Source organism: Charadrius vociferus, unplaced genomic scaffold (genome assembly GCF_000708025.1).
Source record: "Charadrius vociferus isolate BGI_N301 unplaced genomic scaffold, ASM70802v2 scaffold1346, whole genome shotgun sequence".
In the NCBI taxonomy this organism is placed as follows: domain Eukaryota; kingdom Metazoa; phylum Chordata; class Aves; order Charadriiformes; family Charadriidae; genus Charadrius; species Charadrius vociferus.
Window position 1 is genome coordinate 133,301 of NW_009648681.1, and position 21,873 is coordinate 155,173.

Here is a 21,873-nt window from a genome sequence, read left to right on the forward strand (position 1 = left end):
AAGCCAAAGCTCCCGGCCCGCCCTCCCCGCGGCCGGGGCCGCCTGTGGCTTCGGGCCGGGGCCAGGAGAGGGTTGTTTTAGGCATCGAACACTCTGAGCTGGACCAAAAGGAAGAAGGTGAATGCCTGGCGCCCCGAAAGCGCGGCCCTGACGGAGGTCACCTCTCAGGGAAAAAAATCCCGTTTTTTTCTTTGAAGGCTGCATGGATTCCCTTCCATTCCCTGCGCGTCCGGCGGGATGAGTCTGGGAGTCGAAGTCGACTCGGACAAGTTGATAGGGTTAGCACTGCTTTTCCAACAATCAGAGGGCGGAGAGTGCCGCAGCTTCACCAGGATCTCCTGATATTTCTAATTATTAAAAAAGGGGATGAAAGGAGACCATGTCAGAAAGCATGACTCACAACACACATAAATAGCTTCCCTAAAAGAATAACAAAAGCTTTTGCCATTATGTCACCCAGCAGAGCCAAGAAGTACGTGACGCTTTGATGGGGCTTTGGGTGAACTGCACGACTGGTGCACGTGTGGCACCGAGGGCACGTGCCGGCCTACCTACCCGCCACCAGCCTAAAAATAAAAGGAAAGGCATGAACATTAAAGATGATTGCTGTGGGTGAACATTAAAGTAAGATTATTACTGTGGGTGAACATTTAAATAGTTACCAAAAGCCCTGCAGCTAGCAGAAGGGTGATGTACTCCCAAAATAGGGAGACCTGCAATACTATTTTTTGGGTGGTTTTTTGGCAGTCTTGTCCCCAGGTCTCCACCACAAGACAACCTGCAGTTCCAGCAGGGCATACAGAGCACCAGTTATGAGGCTTTACTGAGCTGTTCAGGGAGGGTGGTGGTGAAAAGAAATGCGGTTTGGGGGTTTTCAGATAGGATTACTTTGAGAATTTTTTTGGAACACAGCATAAACTACAAGGCAGCCTTCACTAGCACATCCTGCCCAGTGTCATGAAGAAACCACGCGTTCTCTGGCAAATGTAAAAATCCGTCACAGCTTGCTTCATTGCTTTACTTTTAACTGCGTAACTTCTTAAGTAATGTGTTAGGTAACCATATTATTGTAATTTAATTTGAAACTGGGCAGGATTCATAAAGCTTTTTGTCTTGGACTACCTAAATTGTTTTGTTTTTCTCTTGAGTAAATGAATGAAGAGGCAATTATTAAATTGTAACAGAATAAAATAGATGATTCACTAGATTATTACACTGGAGAAGAGCGCACTGCTGGCTGAGTTAATAATAGTTCATGTGCAGCTCTGTCTTATCAAGTACACAATACACAAGGTTATGCGTGTTCTCTACAAAACTAATTTGGCCAAGTGTAAGCACATAGCATACTTTTTTTCTACTTAGACATCATAAAATCAAATTAGATGTTTAAAAATGTAAAATTAATTGTAACTGTAAGCTTAAGTCCTAATCCTACGGATATAGTTACTGAACTCCTGAAGGGCAGTAACTCTTTCTCCTAAGAGAAATTCATCCTTTCAAATCTTCTTCTCTACATCTTAATCCCCTTCAGAGAAAGAAGAAACCAAAGATGAAGCATGAGAAAAAGGGAGAAGACAAAAATGCAGAAATACAGGGATCAAACTCAGTTACTCCTCTCCTGAGGCTCTTACCTTGCCCTTAACATATAATCAGCCCCAAAGTCTCTTACTACCTTTGAATTGCTAACCATCTGCTTTCCTTCAGCCTTTCCAACAAAAATCCTTCAGCTCATTTTTGAGAGTAGGCTTTTCTCACTAAAAGTAGGAGAGAAAATTATTGTCTGTTATTTCTTCTGGTGCGACAGGAAAAAGAATCAGTGTGAGCAGAAATGGCATGAAAAAAAAAGAAAAAAAGTGTGTCCTCAAGCATTAGATAAATTACTGGAAACACTGTATATGTTTTACTGTTTGCAAAAACTGCTAGACTATTCCAAGGGCAGGATTTAAATTAATTGTCATCTGCATATGTTTGAATCTTAGACAAATAACACTATGTTAAAGATGTCCACCTTTCCGTAATGTATGATTTCCGTAGTGGGCAGGACATCCTGATTTATTTTTTTTTTTACAATACCTGCTAACGATGCTTTTTCCACTCCAATACAAAGTTCCTCTTTCTTAAATTCAGCTTAAGCTTCTGGCAGACTTTGCAATAACACATGCCTGCTCCATGTCATCATCTGTCATCTTGCTCTTCTTTCATATCAACAAGAGTTACAAGAACAGACGTGATAAAATAGCTCATTCAGACTGAAAGTGGCTTCTTTGTCCATTTGAAGCACCTTTCTGCTACCATCATCATTAAAAATCTGCCAATTCGTTCAACAGCCTAATGTAGGAATAAAAAATTAAGATGACTGACAAATCTAATGATTTTCAGAAAACTCACACCGCAGAGAAGAAGTAATACCTCCAGTGAGAGTATGTTGTATTCTACATCCATAGAGGTTGAAACTTTGCTTCCCATAGAAAGCGTACTGTGGGTAACAAGCAATATCCAAATGTAGTCCAAAGCTGTGTTAAGTCAGCCAGAAAGTGCCAGTAAAGACAGAAGCTATATGATACAGACCATGTTTAAGAAGGATTTCGCTCAGAGTCTTTGAGCCTGCCCTTTGTGTAATTTCAGCACTCCTGGAAGGTGCTGTCCATTTCGTGAGATCTCTGTCGTGCTTCTGAACCCACCTCTGTTTCTGATGGCAAGCTCTACTCTAACACCCACAGCAGCTGAAGACTGAGATAAACAGGGCTGTCATCAGCAAGAGACGTGAAATGATCCTTCCCTTTTAGTCAGCAAGAGCAAGGCTTCTGGTGGAGACCTGTCCAGCTTAGCCAGCACATTTCAAGAAAAATCCAGAGTGTCAAAGTAGCCTAGCAGGAGTGACCAAAATATATAGAAGAATTGACCCAGAGGAAAGATTTGGGCGGCTGGGATTGTTTGAAGAGGAGAAGGCTGATGGGAAGCATGGTGTGTCATTCTGAACATATGGTGTGTCAGAAAATTAAGACAATAACCTGATCTGCTTGTTCATGGGGGACAGGACTAGACTAAAAGGGCTTAAAGTCCACGAAAAAATGCCCACGAGAGATAAGAAAGGGCTGGTAAGGCTAGTGAAGCTCTGAAACAGACTGCTTGAGGAAGATGAGAAACTCCCACGATGGAGGTATATAAGGCCAGTAAAAAACATTCCTCTGTGAAGAATTTTGTAGTTGACCGTTTGCTGGTATGGTGCATGGGTTGCATGGGTCACTTCAGGGTCCCCTCCAGCCTATTTTTTGGTGATTCTGTGCTGTGATGGCCGCTTGGTGATTGACACTCAAGCGATGAAACAGATCCTTGCTGAAAGGTGAATGGAAGAGTTTCTGATGTGAGTTTCCCTTTAGACCTGCTGCGAGGTCGGACTGAAGCTTGGTGCTCGGAATCAGTCACTTCCTTAACTGCTCTCCGACTTAGGACCTGAAATGTTCGTTTTCCGGGAAGATACTGATCACCCTCGTCCTTCCCAAGGGCTAAGTGAAATTCAAAGCTCCATTTTCAAATTAGGCTTTGTTTTGGATCTTCGAGTTTACATTTGAAAAGAGGGAACATTTCCCACATCTGGTCGTTTTCTTTCTGCTTACAAGCTATAATTGTGAAGATGCAAATTGCTGTGAAGTACGGAGCAGACATAATTTCCAGTGCTAACTCTTCATCCTTTCCACTGCGAAGGTCTCTTGTTTCTTTTCCAATTTCTTTGCTGCCTTTCCTTCTTTCCCTTCTCTGGGTTGACCTGTTCCTATTGGAGACGGCTTTTGCCCACCTCCCTTCTGCTGGATTCTCTCTCATTCCACAAAGTCTCTACTTGCTTTCCTGCAACCTTTCTGCTTGTTGCTGGACCCTGTCTCCTTGATCCGTTCCCATTCATTCGTTCCTTCCTGAGCCAAAGATTTACTAGCCTGTTGTGTGCTGTATTTATCTATTAGCTATGATATAATCTAATGCTTTATGATATGAGAGATTAACTTGTTCTGTAGGTAATCTAGTCCAGACCTTGGGAAAAAATTCAATAAAATATTAATAATAACCACAATGTGTAGCAGATTACCATCCCTGGCACAGAATGGTTTCATTTAAATAGAATCACAGGAGCACAGAATAGTTGAGGCTGGATGGGCCTCTGGAGAGTGTCTAGTCCAACCCCTAAATCTCAGCAAATGCTCATGGCTAGTCTTTGTGATGTCTCCTGCAATACTGGGGTTTTGATTTCAGTTCTCTGAACACTACAGAAGAATGTCAGTTATTTTTGATCTACAAAGATATGTTGAAGCCCTTCCAGGTGTTTGCAGCAACCGAGTCTTTCTGGGCAAAACTTTTGTTCCTCTCTAGAAGCTGAAATCAAATAAAGCAGAATTGTGACAAAAATAAACCATGGCTGCAATAAAGACTGGATTCATGCACATGACATTGTGAACCAGCGGATAGTTCTGCAGAGCTGAATTAATCTCTGCACGTCTAATGTACCTTTTGTTTAGCTGAGTTGGGAGCTAGTACAAAGGTGATCTGTAAATGAAATTAGTAAAACAGGATAGTGGTAATGAACGGGGAACAGAAGTTCGGGGAAATTTGGTGATGCATAATGAGACAAAGCATTATCTCATTGTGCATCAAAAATATAGCAAATTACACTAGGTAAAAAGAAATCTCTCTTCTGTCAACCTGGGATTCAACTGCGAAAGAATTTGAGAGACTTCAGAAGTTTTAACACAAATGTAATCCTAAAATACTTCTTATTAAGAGCCACATTTGAAACAACATCATGCGCACACTGTGGAATTAGAAAGGAGATCTTTTTCATATTCATGTGAATATAAACCTGATGTTTGCTTAAATATATATATAGAAAGAACATCTCGTACCTCTACAGCTAACACCTTTTCTACGCTAGGGAAATTTGGCACATTGAAAGGACTATTTGGATTCTGCAGCACTTGCGTAACGAGCCCCTTCCATAGGCGCCTGCAGGAACGCACTGGTGACTGCAGCACCTCTGGAGTGGCAGATGTGAGCAGCTGTGCGAGACAGAGTTCCAGCTGTACTCCTCTGTTGCTTCAGCTGGGCACAGAAAATAGGGAAAGTCATTGACTCCTTCATTAAATACTTCAGCCTCAACAAAACGAGCATCACGGAGATGCAGCTGACATATATTACGGCACCAAACCATCGATTGTTGCTGCAGATCAAGAGAAGCCTTCACCATCACCGCAACTTTCCTAACGCACAGTCTACCTGCTGCATCTCTGATTTATGTTATCATTAAGGGATACAACAAATAAGCATAGGGATGGAGTATCTTTAGCAAATGTCCTAGAGGAGAAAGTGTGGATTTCTCTCAGGCAGAGACTAGAGAAATAAAAAAATAAGTATTTGGATATTGTGCATTTCTAACCAATCTGTTGCCATCTGGGACCATTGCTTAAGAGATCTCTGGGAATTGCCCTGGGTCACCTTGGTCAGTGGGCTAGTCCTGGCACCCATAGTTCGATCATACACAAATACCTGAGCCTTGAAAATGTTATAAAAATTAGGACCTTTGTTGGGGGGCTGGGGGGGAGGAATCAATTAATTTTCAGACAATACATCCCTTCAGTCACAATATGGACTAATTTAATTGTGCTATCACAAAGACAACAGAAAAATATGGTAAAGATTTCAGAAAAACTTTCATTTTTAAAGCAGATGGGAGGATAGAGACTAAATGATTAGTTTTAAGCTGCATAGAAGAAGAGTGCTTGGCCTCAGCCAACTGGAGGTCTAAGCAACATAATTTCTAACAATATCAAAATTATCCCCTTGCTATTTTGGAGTGACGAGCTCATCTTGGTTTGGATTTTTTTCCTTCTATTTTCCCTCCTCCTTGAGCTGTTTTCTGTAAGACCCCTACGTTTACGAGGAAGGAAATATATAGCCCACTACAACATTTTACAAAAAGCTCTAAGAGCACGCTGTGATAGTTTGACAGTGGAGAGGACAAGTAAGCTTGCGTTAGATGCATCAGGTGCAGGCAGGAAACAGGGTTTTGGAAAGTTACTGTGTTCGACATTACATCCTGTAGCTGGGAACTTAAAGCATTTTTGACAGCTGGGTCTCCATGGAAATAAGTATGCTAAGACTGCAGCTATTTTAAGAACTTAAAATAAAGGATGCCGGAAGGCTACGGATAGGTACTACATCTGGGGGAAATCAGTCAGTTTTTGGGCAATTCATACCCTTCGCTTCACGTCTTCTATTCGTACTGTTTGTATTTAAGTTAATACCGGGCAATAACAGAGATTGCAGAAAAATGTGCCTGGGTTGGCAAGAGAGAGTCACGGGCAGAGGGACATATGAGAGAGCAGCAGCGTGTGTAACTAGTGGTGTTCCCCAGGGGTCAGTGCTGGGTCTGATCTTGTTCAACATATTCATCAGCGAGCTGTAAGAGGGGACAGAGTGTACCCCCAGCAAGTTTGCTGTCGACACAAACTGGGAGGAGTGGCTGACACACCAGAAGGCTGTGCCGCCATACAGTGAGACCTGGACAGGTTAAAGAGTTGGGCAGAGAGGAACCTAATGAAGTTCAACAAGGGCAAGTGTAGGGTCCTGCACCTATCTCATGCACCGGTACAGGTTTGGGGTTGACCTGCTGGAAAGCAGCTCTGCAGAGAGGGACCTGGCAGTCCTGGTGGACAACAAGGTGCCATGATCCAGCAATGTGCCCTTGTGGCCAAGAAAATAACCTGGGGTGCATTAAAAAGAGCGTGGCCAGCAGGTTGAGGGAGGTTATCCTTCCCCTCTACTCTGCCCTGGTGAGGCCGCATCTGGAGTACTGTGTCCAGTTCTGGGCTCCCCGGTTCAAGAAAGACAGGGAACTGCTGGAGAGGGTCCAGCAGAGGGCTACGAAGATGATAAAGGGAATGGAGCACCTCTCACGAGGAGAGGCTGAGATACCTGTGTCTGTTTAGCCTGGAGAAGACCGAGAGGGGATCTTATCTACGGCTATAAATATCTAAACGGCGGGTGCCAAGAGGATGGGGCCAGACTCTTTTCAGTGGTGCCCAGCGACAGGACAAGGCGCAACGGGCACATACTGGACACAGGACATTCTGTCTGAACATGAGGAAAACCTTCTTTACTTTGAGGGTGACAGAGCACTGGCACAGGCTGCCCAGAGAGGTTGTGGAGTCGCCTTGTCTGGAGATATTCAAAACCTGCCTGGATGTGTTCCTGTCCAACCTGCTCTAGGTGAACCTGCTTTGGCAGGAGGGTTGGACTAGATGATCTCCGAAGGCCCCTTCCAACCCTGACCATTCTGTGATTCTGTGTTCAGTCCTGGTTTCATCTGGCTCAGGACACAGGCACTAAACCCAGCAGAGATCATCTTAAAGGCCTTATGACAGAAAGTAAAAATGAAATAAAACCAACACAAGCGCAAGACTTACTTGTTAAATTCAGTTGTCTAATATTCACATCTAGCAAGCTCCCACAGGTGGCGTTATCAGCTCTACCATCTCAAGGTACAGCCAGTCGTACTATAAAGACCAGTATTGAGCAGTGTCGCACTACCTTTTTGCATCAGCCCAGCTCTACCACCCTATGTCTAAGTTGCTCACCTGAAAACTGTCTCTTCTGCAGAGGCCTCAGAAAGCTCTTCACAGAGTCTTCTTATGTACATTTTCCTCTTGCAAAAAGTGTGGTGGCATTTGCCATCATTCCTGTCATAGAGAATACCTCAGACTCTCTTTGGAGCCTCAAGTGATAATTCATAGCCAGCTCTTGAGCTGCGTAAGTGATGCATTTTTAGCATGGGAATAGTAATGTATTTTTTTCTTCTGGAAACTTGGCAGAGCATTTCTCTTCTCCCCCAGGAATATGCCTTTCTAAAGGACAGGCCAAATCTTATATTAAGCCTTAGTAAGTCCAGTGTTTTCAAGTTCTGCTCATCTGCAAATCTGGGCCAAATTTAAGCAGTATTCCCAATCCGGAGAATATTTTTTGCTTAATATAAAGCTATCCTTGCTTTATATTAAGCTGTTATTTGCAAACTTTGGGGAATATACTTTCTTTTCTGTGGCTTAGGAAGTCAGTGGATAAACGCTAGCATCACAGAAAATCTGAGCCTGTGTCATTATTGAGAAGCTAAAATTTTTTGTAGAAAGCCTGTGACATTTCCATCTCTGAACATACATGAGCGCACCACAAAATTAGTGGGAATTGAATCTAACCCTCCAAATTGGACAGAAAGCTCACCTGCACCAGGAAGATTGTACTCGTACATGGCCATACAAGTTCTGGAATCTGCAACAGAAAAGTGAAACGCTCCCCAGAGCCAGGGAAATACCATAACTATTGAATTATGGGGATTACCCAGAGAGGATTCTGTTGAATAAAGCAGGAGGAATGTAAGTTTATGGCTTGTCTTGCTGACTTGTAAGTTAGAGAGCCAGGTGTTTCAGTAACGATGCCCTGAAACCTCAGCCTGCATGACAGAAAAAAACACTCTTTAAAAGATTTCTACCTTACAGACTGTCCTCTTCCACCCATTCTCACAAGCCTGTGCTTGGCCTCTTCTGCTCCAGTAAAATTACTGTACATTTTCTATACTCATACAATCGGTGACTGTACCTGCTAACAGGTGCTAGAATTTTTAAACCAGCCGTATCCACGAAGCGTCTGTGCACACAGACAAACGCGTCCTCCGTCGCAGTATCGCAGCAGCATTGTGGCATCTTCCCTGTATTCCTTGGTGCCTTTGGTGTTTCTTCTGGGCAGGTACTACTGTCACTGAGTGAGCTGATGTAACGCCCAGCTAAAGCTGAATCATATGGCAGGCAGTTCTGAATTTTCAGTAAAGAATGATCAGACAGTTGACTATTTTATTATTTTTAAGTAATCGACATGGAAACAATAGCAACGATTAAGTCACAAACAGGCATAGCCTAATTGTAACCATGGCATTAATACTTAACGTGAATATAACAGAAATTACAAGTATGTTAACATTATTCATTCTCAGTCGATGAACAAAAGTGTACAGTAAGGTCAGCATTAATCTATTAAGAATGCTACAAAACCAGCCGGCCAGTGTCCTTCAAAAGCAGAGTGCTTGCTGTAAGACAGGCTGGAATGACTGCTGTCCGTCCCTTCAGGCAGCTGTACTCCTGGGCTGCCTATTCTCCCGGTCCTGCATGTAGTTCTGACATTTCCCTTTGTCTGTTAGGGGTACAAAAGCACTACCTGCTAGAAAAGAAAAAAAAAAAAAAAGAGAGATCTGCAGTGCCGAGGGCCAGCCCTCACCCTCTGCATGAATAATGCACGTATGCAGCCTGGGAGCTCACGCTAGAGGCAAAGTTGGCTCTGTGGACAGTGTGTGACACTCATCACTATCCGCTAGTCAGACTCTCTTCCCACCCGCCCCTGACTCCTTGCTCCACGGACAGGACATGCTTTTGGAGCTGTACCGCTTTCAAAATGCTTTCTTTTACTTATTGCTCTTTAATAGGAATTCAGTAACACAAAATAAAAATTTTGCTTTTGTAGAAAGGGAGTTCTTTAAATACACCCCTTCCATCTGCTAGTTCTTATACCGTACCTTCCTCTTTTTCAAAACATTTACTAATGCATGTACTGAACCACCTGCCTCTTAATAGAAGTACCAAAGTGACACTACAAAAGGCTAACTTGCATTTGGTATTGTGGTCCGGGCTCCTCTTGGTCTGAGCAACATAGGATAATCTTCTCAGCTAGAACACTTTCATAATCATAGAGAGGGGTACACCCTCAAAAATAAAAACCTCCAGTCTTTTTAGAACCAGACCAGAGGACATCAGTGTGAACAAAGCAGTGATCTCCATCTTTCTTCCCATCAGGACTCCTCCGAGGGTGCCATCTGCTGTGTCGTTTTCACTGTAGAGACAAGAGAAGACATCAGCTTGTCAACTGTCAATTCTAAAAGTTTTGGTGGAGAAGGAAAAAAAAACCCTACCGCTTGCTCAAGTGGGCTCTCTTTTTCTCCCAAACCCATTTACTAAGACCTTCCCTACTCCTTTCTCATCCAGCTCATGATGTTCTGGAGAAGAAAAAAAAACAACAAAACCAAACACCAAACAAACAACCAAACAATAGCACCCCTCCAAAACCCACTAGCCCAGAAAAGTAGATGTGTGATTGTTTCTGTAGAGGGTTCACTAATGTTTTTGGACACCGCTGCTCTAAGCTGATAAGTGTTTCCCACAGATAACTGCGTTTAATCATTTTTTTATTAATTACAGCAAAGCAAATCTATTCGCCAACACTGTAGATTTGTGCTGTCAGGCCAAGTTTGGACATTCTCAGAAACAATGCAGCACACACCAAACGAGCAATAACAAAGTAGCTGACTATTTGCATTCCTCTTCTGGCCATCAAGCTTCAACTGTCCAAAAGAAGTTAAAACTTCATGCAGAACTAAGGTCGTGGCTTCACAACATGACATCTTCTGCAGCAATATTGCTTTAAGGTACTCCCTTGCATCCCCAGCTCCCCGAGCCCTGTCGGTTTGCGGGACAGTGCTCCAAGCTTGGTTAGGAAATACAGCGCGAGGGCACAGTATCAAGCCAGTACTACTCCAGTAGTATTCTGCTGTGACAACACAGTCTAATAAAACTTCCCCCCCTGCCTTACTCCCACAAGTAACACACCGGTGTAGTTGTCCTGCCCACTGGTCCCTCTTCTGTCCAGTGCTTCCCGGAGTGCGGCAGCTCTGAACTGTCCCGATAGTCTCGGCCCTTGGAGTTCTGCATGTCCAGCACTGCCCGGCTCTTCGAGGGAAGGGGCGGCTTGTTGTGCTGCCCCTGGATGCTTGGGTTGACTTCAGACCGCGATGGCTTGACTAGTTTTTTGAGCGGCGCTGAGTTTTCTGATGATGTCATCATCTTCGGTTTGCCTTGAGTCTTTTCACCCGTATTCTTTTCTTCAGATTGACCAGAGCAAGTATAGGACCGAAATCGCTGTGTGGGGACCAGGAAAGGCGGCGATGGTTGTTTGCCAGAGGTCTTGCTGCTCTCAGGCTCCTGTGACTTTATGAGATGAAAGCTCTGATCAGGCAGTGGCGGCTGCTCTTTTCGCAAGGCCTTGGGGTAGTCCTGCTCTTTCTTTGATGCCACCTTGCCCTTAGAGCTCATAGAGCCGTACAGTGGGTTCTCAAACATCTCTGGCTTTTGCTGTCCCTCCTCCTGAAGCAAAGGCTCTGCTGTGGTTTTCCCCAGTTCAGGTGGCCTACAGTCATCAAAGCAGTGTAAAAAGGAGACTTGTAAAGAGCAGGCAAGAGACACTGACTGATTTAAAGAGAAAATTAATAGGGAATGAGCACGATAAAATTAAACTGGCTGTGCAGAGGACAACAATCAAACTCGTGGGGAGACAACAGAAATGTGTATTGGTTTTACTTTGTTTAATCATTATTAACATGACAGCAGAGGGCAGATATGCATGGTACTGTATAAACTCCCTGCTGGACTACAGCCTTGTCAAAGTGATACTTGGCTTCTCTTTAAACAGAGCTAAGCTACTGAGCCAAACTGTGCCAAGTGCTTTGATGGCTCTGTGACACGCACAAATCTGAATTTAAATATTAATAAGAATCTTCAGATCTGGCAGAGAGGATTGAAATGGCTGTCTGGACAGTTACCATAAGAGCTCACATCATATTGCAGCATTTTAGATCAGCCACAATATCACTGAACAGAGTGGAACAGGGGTGAGTGGCACATGTTCTTTGGGTGTCTTCAAATGAGTTTTGTTCCTGGCTTAAAATTATTTTCTGGAAGTCAGTACGTGCAGGAGCAAAGAGCTGAGAGCATGATGAAGCGTTGTCAGGTACATAACAGATTAAGGCAGTACTTGCAGCTCTGACTTCTGTGAGTTCTGGCTTACAGAGTGCCACATACATACCAGTGAACCCTAGCCCAGACTCAGAAAGCAGCTGTCACTGTGCAAAAGAGATGTGGCACGAGGGCAGTAATTGTGTACACGCGCTAGGGTGCAGTAGCCTCATCACTTTACTAAGTTGGGTAGGGATGGGATATTTTCAGTGGCTGGATGGCAATTCTGCATCAAGACTTGTGACAGATGCAGCACATGGATGCTAACTTCTGTAGCAAGCTGGACATTTGTATAGTAGTGTAAGCAGAAATTCAGTTAAAGCACTTCACATATGACATGTGAAGGAGCTCTCCTTCCCATCCAGTGGAAAGATCTATGCTACACTCTTCCCTTTTCTTCTTTGTTACTACAGTCAACTCTGTAGTCTTCTTTTCGTTTCTTGGTAGAGAATTAAACATACATATATTTTTGGCTTTCCTTTCACAAAAGTCTGAGAAACTACTAACGCCAGTTTTCTCTGAGTATCAACGCTTGCACTTGTGACCTTCACTTATCTTTTTCTAATTCTGGAGATAAAAGACAAAGAATATGCTGCACCTTGAATACTCCGTATAGATAATGAAATAGTGACTGCACAGAGTGACAGGAGAGAGGGGACTTAGCCCCAGTGCAAAACTCAACACTCACAGATACTCTTGACTCCGACTACAAATGCTTCTGTTCCCTGGAGGCTGGAGGGATGTTTTTGGAGATAGAGGCGACAATGAGGGCGATGTGGAAGATGACTGACTCTGTCCCATTACGGAGGTAGTCTCTTTGGACTGCTGCTCGTAGCTCCAGAGAGAAGGTGGCTGGTCTGGTGAAGGTATCTGCTTAAGCTGGCTGGTTGCAGAGGGTTGCTGAGAGAAAGCAGCCATCCCCAGGTAGCTGGGGTTGCTGATGTCTGTGGGAGTGGAGCTGCTGAAGAGAAGAAATATTGTTAGGAAGATACATGCACAAAAACATTTATGTTTTTGTCTCCCTGCCAGCTACAAAGGAGTTAGTGCCCACTGGCTTTCAGATTCAATACCACCTACTTTTTTTTTTTTTTTTTTTTGGTCAATGTTGCTTCAGAATCAGAGAATAAATGGGAGTCCTGTTAGTGCCTCCCTCCCCTGGGTCACTGGAGAGGAAGCAGCTGGGTCAAGGCCACCTGCCCCAACCCCAAATAGTTCCTCTGGCTGCAGCAGACGCTTCCATTTCCAGGCTGCAGAGAGCACTCGGCTTCCGCAGCCACATAGAGGGGCTTTTGCAGGTTTCTGGACCCAGCAGTACAGCTGGCAGCTGCAGCGGGATGGCTCCAAGCAAGAGGCAAATGGCAGCACTGGGCAGCATTGCGCAGCACAGGAATATGCTGCTGGAACAACAGGAGGGACGTTCGGCCTTTTGAGGTGTACCCATATAGACTAGCAGGCAGGAGGCAGGAAGCTGCCTGCAAAGAAATGCACCGAAGAAAGTGGACCGAAATGACAGCCTTACCCAGACGCATCCTATGACTCTTGGAAAGGAAAAGAGAGGCAGTTTGAGCATAGCTTCCCACCCCGAGCTGGCAGAGGTAAAGCAGCAAGATTACCGTAACATATCCTCCTTTCCCGGGTTGTCTGGACAAGAGGAAGCACTCCCCCAGTAGCGAGCAATGGCTGCTGCCTCTCTGGCCATCAGGTGAGTAGATTTGGACTTTCTGTTGAAAATAAAAGGGCCCTTTTAAAGCGGGATGCAGGCACCCAGTCTGACTAATGGATTCTCAGCTTTTGCAGCTTTGGGCACAGAGGCATTGACCAGCCCTAACCAGAGAGCCACAAAGGCAGCGTCCCAGTGCTCACCGTGCCTATTAATACTGATCCCACAGCAAGCCCAGCTTTGCGTTTTTTGAGCCAACTAGTTTTCTGTAACTGACTTACCCACTTGCCCTTTACCTGTTAGTCTGATCCCAGTCTTTGCTGGGCTCCAAGTTGCTGATGTTCTTTGGTTTCTGCCCAGCAATTTCATCACGTTCAATCTTGACAAAATCTGAAGGAAATAAAATGCATAAAAGTGTGTTTTGGCAGCTTCAGAGTCTGATTCCCTAAGTTTTCTGTGTTACTGCTTGTATTAAGGCATCTCTGTCTATCAGAATGACAGTGAGTCAGTTTTGAACAGTTGTTGCTACTATGTTTTCAACTGCCCGCTAATACATATCATGTTTTGCTGAAACAAGAAAAAGTGTGTATCTTGAAATACAAAGGTGATGATCCCGCAAGCACTCACATACAGGGCATTTTACCATTGACAACAACAGCAAATGTTGTGAGGCTGTTTTTGTACTCTGACAGAAAAGAACAGGTAGCAAGGTGAGAATAAGCAAAGTTTGTGATCTTTTAGCTGAGGAACTGCTTCTCGAGTGCCTCACATGCTCTTTGCAGATGTTCCCCAGGGTGACTGAAGCAGGGAGGGCTTCCGCACCTTGTCATATAGCCCCTGCAAGTGGAAATAAGTTATCACCATTCAATAAAATCAGTATCAGTGACAGACAGGGGGCTCTCTCAGTCTGCCAAATTTACTTGAATGATGAAAAAGAAAAACCCAAATGGAATTGCTGTGTCTTTCTGAAAGAGTACAGGTATACTCCTGAGAACTAACGATACTCACATATCCTTGCAATTAGCATCAAAACTCTTGCCTCTTTGGGACTAAAAGCACAGCAAGGATAATTTTCAATTCCTTGACAGTTATCAGAAATCTTTTGAGATGGATATCCTCTAGAGCGAGCATTGCAGAGGTGATTTCGTTCCTTACCATACAGTTTCTCTCTCTGTTTTCCTTGTGATGTTTGCAACTTGATTTCACCTTGGAAGACCCCTGTTTTCTCACCATGGTGTGTCAGCACAGTATGGATAGGAACTAAGGATTCTGTTGCTTCTATTCGCAAGGCAATGCAGCCTTCCCCTAGAGGATGACAAGGAGACAATGAGCTTGGGACTGGGAAAAAAAGCATTGAAAGATCTTTCTCATGTCAGTCATCTACTATCGTTGTGCTGACAGGGCTGAGATTACTGGAGAGAATCTGCTTTGGATCACAGTAAGGAGTGTAATATCTCTTGAGAAATCAGGGGCGTTCATTTTACTTCTTCACATATGTGTGAAGGATTTGGGCATTGGAGACACCCGCAGTTGACTACAGGGTTCTGAGCTTCTATTTCTGGTAAGGAAAACAGGAGCCTGTGACTGCCATTTCAGTTAATGGGATTTCAGCAAAGAGCCTTCTGTGGAAAAGGACTGCAATCTCTGGCTGGTTAGAATTTGGAAGCAAGCAGCACTGAATGACTTTTCTGTAGCCAGGAGAAATGCCCCAAGTATGTGCAAGTGAAACAGGATTTGTGTGTTCTGAATAAACCCATTTAAACGGACTGACTCCTGATTTAATTCCTGGAAAATAGTTTTTTTTTTAAGCCATTGCTCTTTTAGGGCTGGTAAAGGTCATACAGATCGATGCATCTAGTTCATATTCCTCTAATTGTCATTACCTCACAAAATATTGCCCACAATGTATTTTTGTATGTATTGACTTCTAAATCAGAAGTCAGAGCATCATAGATGTTCAGTCTATAAGAGTTCCTTCTGTTTTCTCCCACTCTTTTGGCGGTTTGGAAAAATCTAAGTAGATTTTGACTCATCCAGAACTTTAGAGCTAAGCACTTACCATAAGATTCATCACTGTCTGATGACTTAATGCTGATCAGGATGTGTTGATCCAGTAGGTATTCTGGGTCTGAAATAATCGGAGTCAGCTGCAAAGACAATTTAATGTGGGTGAATACAATAGGTGGACTGAATGAACACAGTTCTCCCCGTGCCTCAGCCCCAGATGAGCAAAACTCAGCTGGACAGACCCATGAGGGTATCCTGTCACCCCCAGGATCAGCCTTCTCAATGGTGTTTGGAGATCTTGTGGTAGAAGGCTACACACTGTTAAGAGTCCCCCTGACTCTTGCTCCCAGCACAGCAGACAGGATGCTACAAATCAAACACTCTCACTGGGCTGAGCTACAGTTTTTTTCCTACAGTGCAGACTGAAAATTGCTCTAGGAGGAAGTGATCTGGACTCTGATTACAGTCTGTTCCCAAAAATCTGTTTGGCTGTTGTTACGATCACTTATTGTCGTTTTTCCCCAATCTCTCAGTGTAAGGGACTCTTTCCAAAGTCAGCAGTTCTTCTTTTGGGCTATTCAGAAGGGTACTGACATGCATATTTGCTCCAAATCCAAGAGCTCTGACCGTACTTCTGGCTCCCAACCATGCCAGGAAATGGAGAACAGCTCCGATCTCAAGGGTAGGACTTGTTTTTGACACTGACACACAGAACACTACTTCCAGCCATGGATGGTCTTTTTAAGACAGGTAAAAAAATATTGGTCAACTTTCCTCAGAAATATCATGCAAAACCCCTTTGTCTCACAGGGCAAAGAAACTCCAGCACAGCTGTTATATCTTCCACCTAAAACTTAAAAATAAAGGGCCTGCTTAAAAGATGGTGTCAGCATAGTTATGTTCACTAAAAAGGTGAGAAAAAAGTCACGCTCCTGAGTGATGTCATCAGGCCAGCAAAATTCCCGGTACAGATAAAAGGATACTGGCAAGAAAGTCCTTTCCTGCTTATAACATACTCTGTTTAGCTTAAGTGCATCCTGCATTCTTACAGACCCTTTTAAGTGTAAACAAAACCACAACCATGTTCCTGAAAGTAATGTTTATATCAGCAAAAGATGCGATGTTGCTTATGGGATGCAAGTGTAAGGCTTCTCTTCCGTATGGATATGGAAACATAGTCCCAGTTTACCTTTGGAAGAGCATCAACGAACTTTACCACAAGCTCCCCTTCATTCCCATCCTCATTTTCTCCTTCCTGGCTCTTTACGAAACCTGCAAAGTGATGAGAAAGGAGTTCACCAGAAGAGAGACCGCAAGAACTTGGCTACAGATCCTTTTCAGATGCTAGATCTCCAGAAGGCCTACAATTATTTTCCCACCTGGACTCAGGTTTTAAAAGTATTAAGAAGCTGAAAGGCTGAGCTTTGGGTGAATGTTTACACAGTAAACTTACAAGTGATTTTACTGGAGCATTGTTAAACGGTTTTATTTTACAGTTAAACTTGGCACTGAAAAGCTCGGTGCATACATGGACTGGAGGATAAGAACATGACAGCTCTTCCTACGCCACTCAAGATAGCACACTTTTGAAATTCTAATTTAAGATTCGTAATACACTGTTTCCATAGAAATTTATGCAAATTTTGATACAGCCAAAAAATAATCTTTTATGGAACTGTCTTTGACACAGCGCTCTGACATGCGATAATGCGATGAAGCATACACCGAAGGCATGCTGTCCCACTTACAGAAGCAGTCCTGTGATGGGGAATCGCTTAAAAAAAACCACAGCAAGGGCACGGAGGCTCGCATTACATAAACAGCTGAGACTCAGCCCTGCAGCGCAGGGACGGGGAGTAAAATCGGCAGCACTGGCGGGTACGCAGTCCCGTTTACAGAATCAAATCACTATCTTTCCTTTCACTTCCAGTTGATCCTCTGACTTATTCTTTTCAAACCAGGGTAATTAAATTATTTTTATTAGCATAATGCAGATGCTTTATTTTGAAAGCACCTGATCGTTTGTAGCTGGCGCAATTAGAAATTTCATCAATCAAGTGTTTGCCAAGTAGAGATTTTCTGTGTGATAAGCAAGAACAACACACATTTCTCTTCAAGAAAGAGATGACTAGATTGCCGAGCAAGATGGAAGAAATGGTGGAAGGCCACATCTCTAAGCATGGATTACAGCTGAAGAGCTGTGGGTTTTGGATTGTATTGCTGACAGCATAGGATGACTTGGAAACTACAACAAACCTAGGACATCCCTTTTTTTGCACCGGAACAAGTGATCTACACAGCTGTTTATTCAGATCAAAGCAAGAGGAAGGGGAACTAATCCAAACAAGCAGGAAACTTGGACCGAAAGAATAAAGATGAGCAAAATCATACTTTCTAAGCAGCTGGAGTGAAACTCGATGTAGAACTTGGTCTGGGACTTGGTCTTCAGAGTAGCGTAGCAGTGCAGGAACTCTATCTCCCCTTGGGAATCTGTGTACTTGGAGTCTAGGAAAGAGGAAGGGAAGATAATGGCATTTTAAGTAGGAGATAACGAGAAGGCATTCTTGAGTGGACTCTTTAAGAATCAGCTTTTTCTTTCAGCATATACAAAGCACTGCATTTTATATGCAAAGGTGAAGACAGCACACTCGCACCCAGCCTGACTAACCATTCTTTGAAACAAACTGTGAGGTGACTCCCACTTCAAAGGTGGCAAAGACGGGACTGTGGTCACTTGTCATGATGTCAGTGGTGCAGCCTGCCAACGAGAAAGGGAGGATGGTTACTGCCCTGCGCTTCTGCCCCGCTCCAGGGAGATCGCTGCGATAGAAATATTATTCGGTAATTTTCCAGAAAACATAACTGTCGCTGTGGTAACTGTCTCTAGTCAAAGGTGTTTCTACATAATCTCATCTTAGTATATAGGAATGTAACTCTTTTGTCAAAATACATAAAGATTTGGTTAATGGACACAACTTTACCATAGCATTTTGCAAGTGACTGTCAGTGTTAGATCCCCCCAGTACAAAAAGCATTTGCAGGACTCCTGGTTGCCTCTGCAACGTGCACAGCTAATTAAAGCTCTAATATGGCAGGAAATCACACAGGAATACACTGGTGTTACTTCACTGCTACAGAGCAACTCACGGCCTGAGATTAACAATAAAAGCGAAGTCTTGACTTAACCTAATCGCACACTGAATTCCAGCAAGCCCTGTCCATTGAAAAGAAAAGTGTATAAAGGCAGATGCCAGACTTTCTAGAGGTGCTTATTTGACCACACACCTCATCATCATAGGCTCTGTGATCAGACCAATCCACCTTATCCCCCAAGAGACTTCTACAGCCCTCTTCCCAATCCCATGCATAGGAAACCGTCAACATTATACTCAGACGCTTGGTCCTATATAGTCGATGACATTTCAGGAACTACTATCTGAGTCTTTTTTTAAACAGGTCCTGTGGGCTTCCTTTCTTCCCTGCACTGCACTGCACTATTGTGATGCCCCTTAGCAAGAAAGGGAACGGGCTCTTGGTACCACACAGTCCTTCTGGAATACAATTTGATAGAAAAGAGATGTTTGCAGCTCCAGGCTCTGCAGACTGGACTGCGTACGCGGGGTCTGCCCTGCTGGCACCATCAAGTAAGGAGCTCCTGGTGGTAACTGCCCAGGAAAAGTGGTTGTTGTTGCCACGAAATAGCTGGTGTAAAGTGATCGTACAGCGTGGCCTAAAGCTGGACAGCTGCAGCTGTCTGAGCGGTGTTCTGCATATAAAAGAGTAACAGAATTAATTCCCAGCCTTGTAAGGTTACAGGCAGAGAGAATTGGCTCCACTCTGCCTGGTTTAACATCAGGTCCCTCTATGCTGAGTGCCTGGCAGTGCAGGGAGATCCTACAGACTCTGCTCTGAATCATTTCCGTTTCAGACTGATTGCTTTGCTATCTACAATCTGTTATCTACCCACCATAGGACTGACACACAACGTGCACCATGGGGTATGATTTCCAGAGCACTCGATCACACCAGGATGGCAAATTGTACTTCATCTGCAAACCAAAGGAGAACTGATGTCAAGAAGAAGGGAAAGGACCAGTTTGCAAAAGAACAGGAAATTCACTTGCCCAAGCACCATATATTTGTGTCAAATCTTTTCCTTTGCATTGACTCCTTTTAAAACAGTACAAGAGCAGAAAACGCAGAGATTGGTTTAAGTGACTTTCTTCTGTAGGAGCTACTTTCCCTGCTCTGCCGTGTATATCCGAAGGGAAATCAAATTTCACCTACCCCTGTAGCTTTTTGCTTGGTGTAAGCATACTTCTCCCGGGTACCTCTTTCAAAACGGTAGGTTGGAGCAAAAGTGATCTCTTCTTCCTCTAAAACAGAGAGACAGTTTTGTTACAGTTTGGCCCACTAAGAACCCTCATCTGGGCAAGAGAGCCACTGCTCTGTACACCCTGCCCCACATCCAGTCTGGCAGAGAAAGTTGCTGGAAATGGGAGAGGAACCTGCCAACAAATTCAGAATCTTACCGAACTGCAGAAACACCTTTTGGTCCTTTCTCTCTATGAGAAGCTGGTCGAAAGCCAGCAGCTCCGGATACTGCTGCTGCCTGATCTTCTGGATAATATTCTCTGCTTCCTGCCAACAGGGAAACAGCAGAGCTGCAGATGATGCAAAACCTTCTTATAAATACTCCCTTCACTGGTGAGCTGGCAAGTGCTTCTGAACTGTTTCCCGGAGCTGCACCCCCTGCCACTCGCCCACCTTTCCCTTCACTGAAAGGCCGTAGTCTTTGCTGCATGGCTGAACATTTGTCTATCGAACCAGGCATCAAAATGCCCACACATCTCCTACACAAGCATGCACACATACACACACACAACCAGATGCACGTCGACACCAGGCTTGCTATTGTCTCCCGCCTACTGAAACCTATCCAGTATTTATTAGGGCTTGCCTGTTTCTGAAGGCCTGTTGTGGGCCATGAGAAGCTAACCAAATAGAGCAGAAAGGCAATCTCTGGATCAAGCTGTTCAGGGACAGATGCTCACTCACAGTGGGAAGGGGAGTTGGGAGCTTTGGGGAAGCGATGCTGCCTGGAGCAGCAAAGCGTGCCAGACGGCATGCCTGGCATGCCCTTGGTCCGTTAATCCTCAGAGAGGGCAAAGGGGATTTCCTTAGTCTCCCTCAGCTGGTGCCACTCTCGTGCCCTGGGGACCCCTTCTGCCTCCCCTCTTTCTGCCATCTTGCCCTAGATTAGAAAAAGATCGCGCTTCTAGAGCAACACAGTAATTTGCCTCTCCAGGGATTCACGCAGAGTCCCTAACCGTTGGGGGCTGTTCCACGCGGTAGTTCAAGTCTCCCAGCCAGAAAAGATGAGTAAAGCGATGAGTGATGTTAAACGGACTCAGTTTCTTATCTCCCAGTGTCAGGAAGCGCAGGATGTTCGTGTAGTTCTGGTTGCGTCTGTCAAGACAAGAAACATCTGCCTGACATACTAAATTGCCATGCAATTTCTGAATGCCTGGGCTGGCAGAGACTGCCGCTTTACCAAGCAGGAACCGATCTGGCTCAACATCTAGAGAGAAGAGCAGATCAGAAGCCGAGAACTCGCCACCCCTCCCCGGCTCTGCGCCTCAGCAGACAGGCCCAGGTAACGTGCTCAGTGTCTCCTGGTGAGCCTACCTGCTTCAGGCAACCAGTAAGGCAGCACAGCCCTCGTGCTGCAGCTTGTACTGTCTGTGGTCTGGGCAGGTGGGGGGCAGGAGGGCAGCCTGCTGTGAGGAAGGGGCAGTGGCATTTACAGCAGCTCTGGGCTGCTCTACCTTGGGTGTCAGACTGTTTCCACCTCAATTGAAAGGCTGGAGAGCTGTCCTAAAGCTACTTTTGTTCCCTCCTGGGGCTGTGCTTTTCTGAGCTGCATGCCCTGGAAACCCAGCATTAGGTTGTTGCTTTCAGATTTCAGCAGCAAACACATAACTAGATTTTGGCAGCTATTCCAGGCCCTGAGGAACCCTTCTGTAGAACTCCATCAGTGGCAAATACTCTGTGCAGAAATCCCACACCATCTGTTTTCTGGGTCCTGGACTGGGAAAGATGGCAAAGCCAACCTCTTCATTTCAAGTCCTCTTTGCTTTCAAAACCACTCCTTCCAACTGGTCCAGCTCCTCCCAGTGTAGGCAAAGATCTCCCACTGACATCGGGATCTTTGCCTTCCAGTCCTGTGCTGCACAGAACCTGCCTGGACCCCGGAAACTCATTTCACAGCTGGGTATAGAGAATTAGCCACCGTGGAGATATTTCTGTGCTACACACATCCCTCCTGGCATTCCT

General features: G+C 44.6%; 1 protein-coding gene across 1 annotated transcript in view; it reads right to left on the reverse strand.

Annotated features, from left to right (window-relative positions):
- Nucleotides 1-10,667: 10,667 nt before the first annotated feature.
- The window catches only part of INPP5D (inositol polyphosphate-5-phosphatase, 145kDa), a 53,335-nt gene continuing 42,129 nt past the window's right edge, over nucleotides 10,668-21,873 (reverse strand). Inside the window, exons 15-27 of the mRNA XM_009886532.1 lie at nucleotides 20,868-21,006; nucleotides 20,070-20,178; nucleotides 19,825-19,913; nucleotides 19,505-19,586; nucleotides 18,206-18,295; nucleotides 17,929-18,042; nucleotides 16,727-16,809; nucleotides 15,590-15,677; nucleotides 14,686-14,835; nucleotides 13,827-13,920; nucleotides 13,484-13,591; nucleotides 12,559-12,831; nucleotides 10,668-11,265 (exon numbers count right to left, since the gene is read on the reverse strand). Of these exons, the coding sequence (XP_009884834.1) occupies nucleotides 10,668-11,265; nucleotides 12,559-12,831; nucleotides 13,484-13,591; nucleotides 13,827-13,920; nucleotides 14,686-14,835; nucleotides 15,590-15,677; nucleotides 16,727-16,809; nucleotides 17,929-18,042; nucleotides 18,206-18,295; nucleotides 19,505-19,586; nucleotides 19,825-19,913; nucleotides 20,070-20,178; nucleotides 20,868-21,006 (2,017 nt within the window). The remainder of the gene's footprint in view (nucleotides 11,266-12,558; nucleotides 12,832-13,483; nucleotides 13,592-13,826; nucleotides 13,921-14,685; nucleotides 14,836-15,589; nucleotides 15,678-16,726; nucleotides 16,810-17,928; nucleotides 18,043-18,205; nucleotides 18,296-19,504; nucleotides 19,587-19,824; nucleotides 19,914-20,069; nucleotides 20,179-20,867; nucleotides 21,007-21,873) is intronic.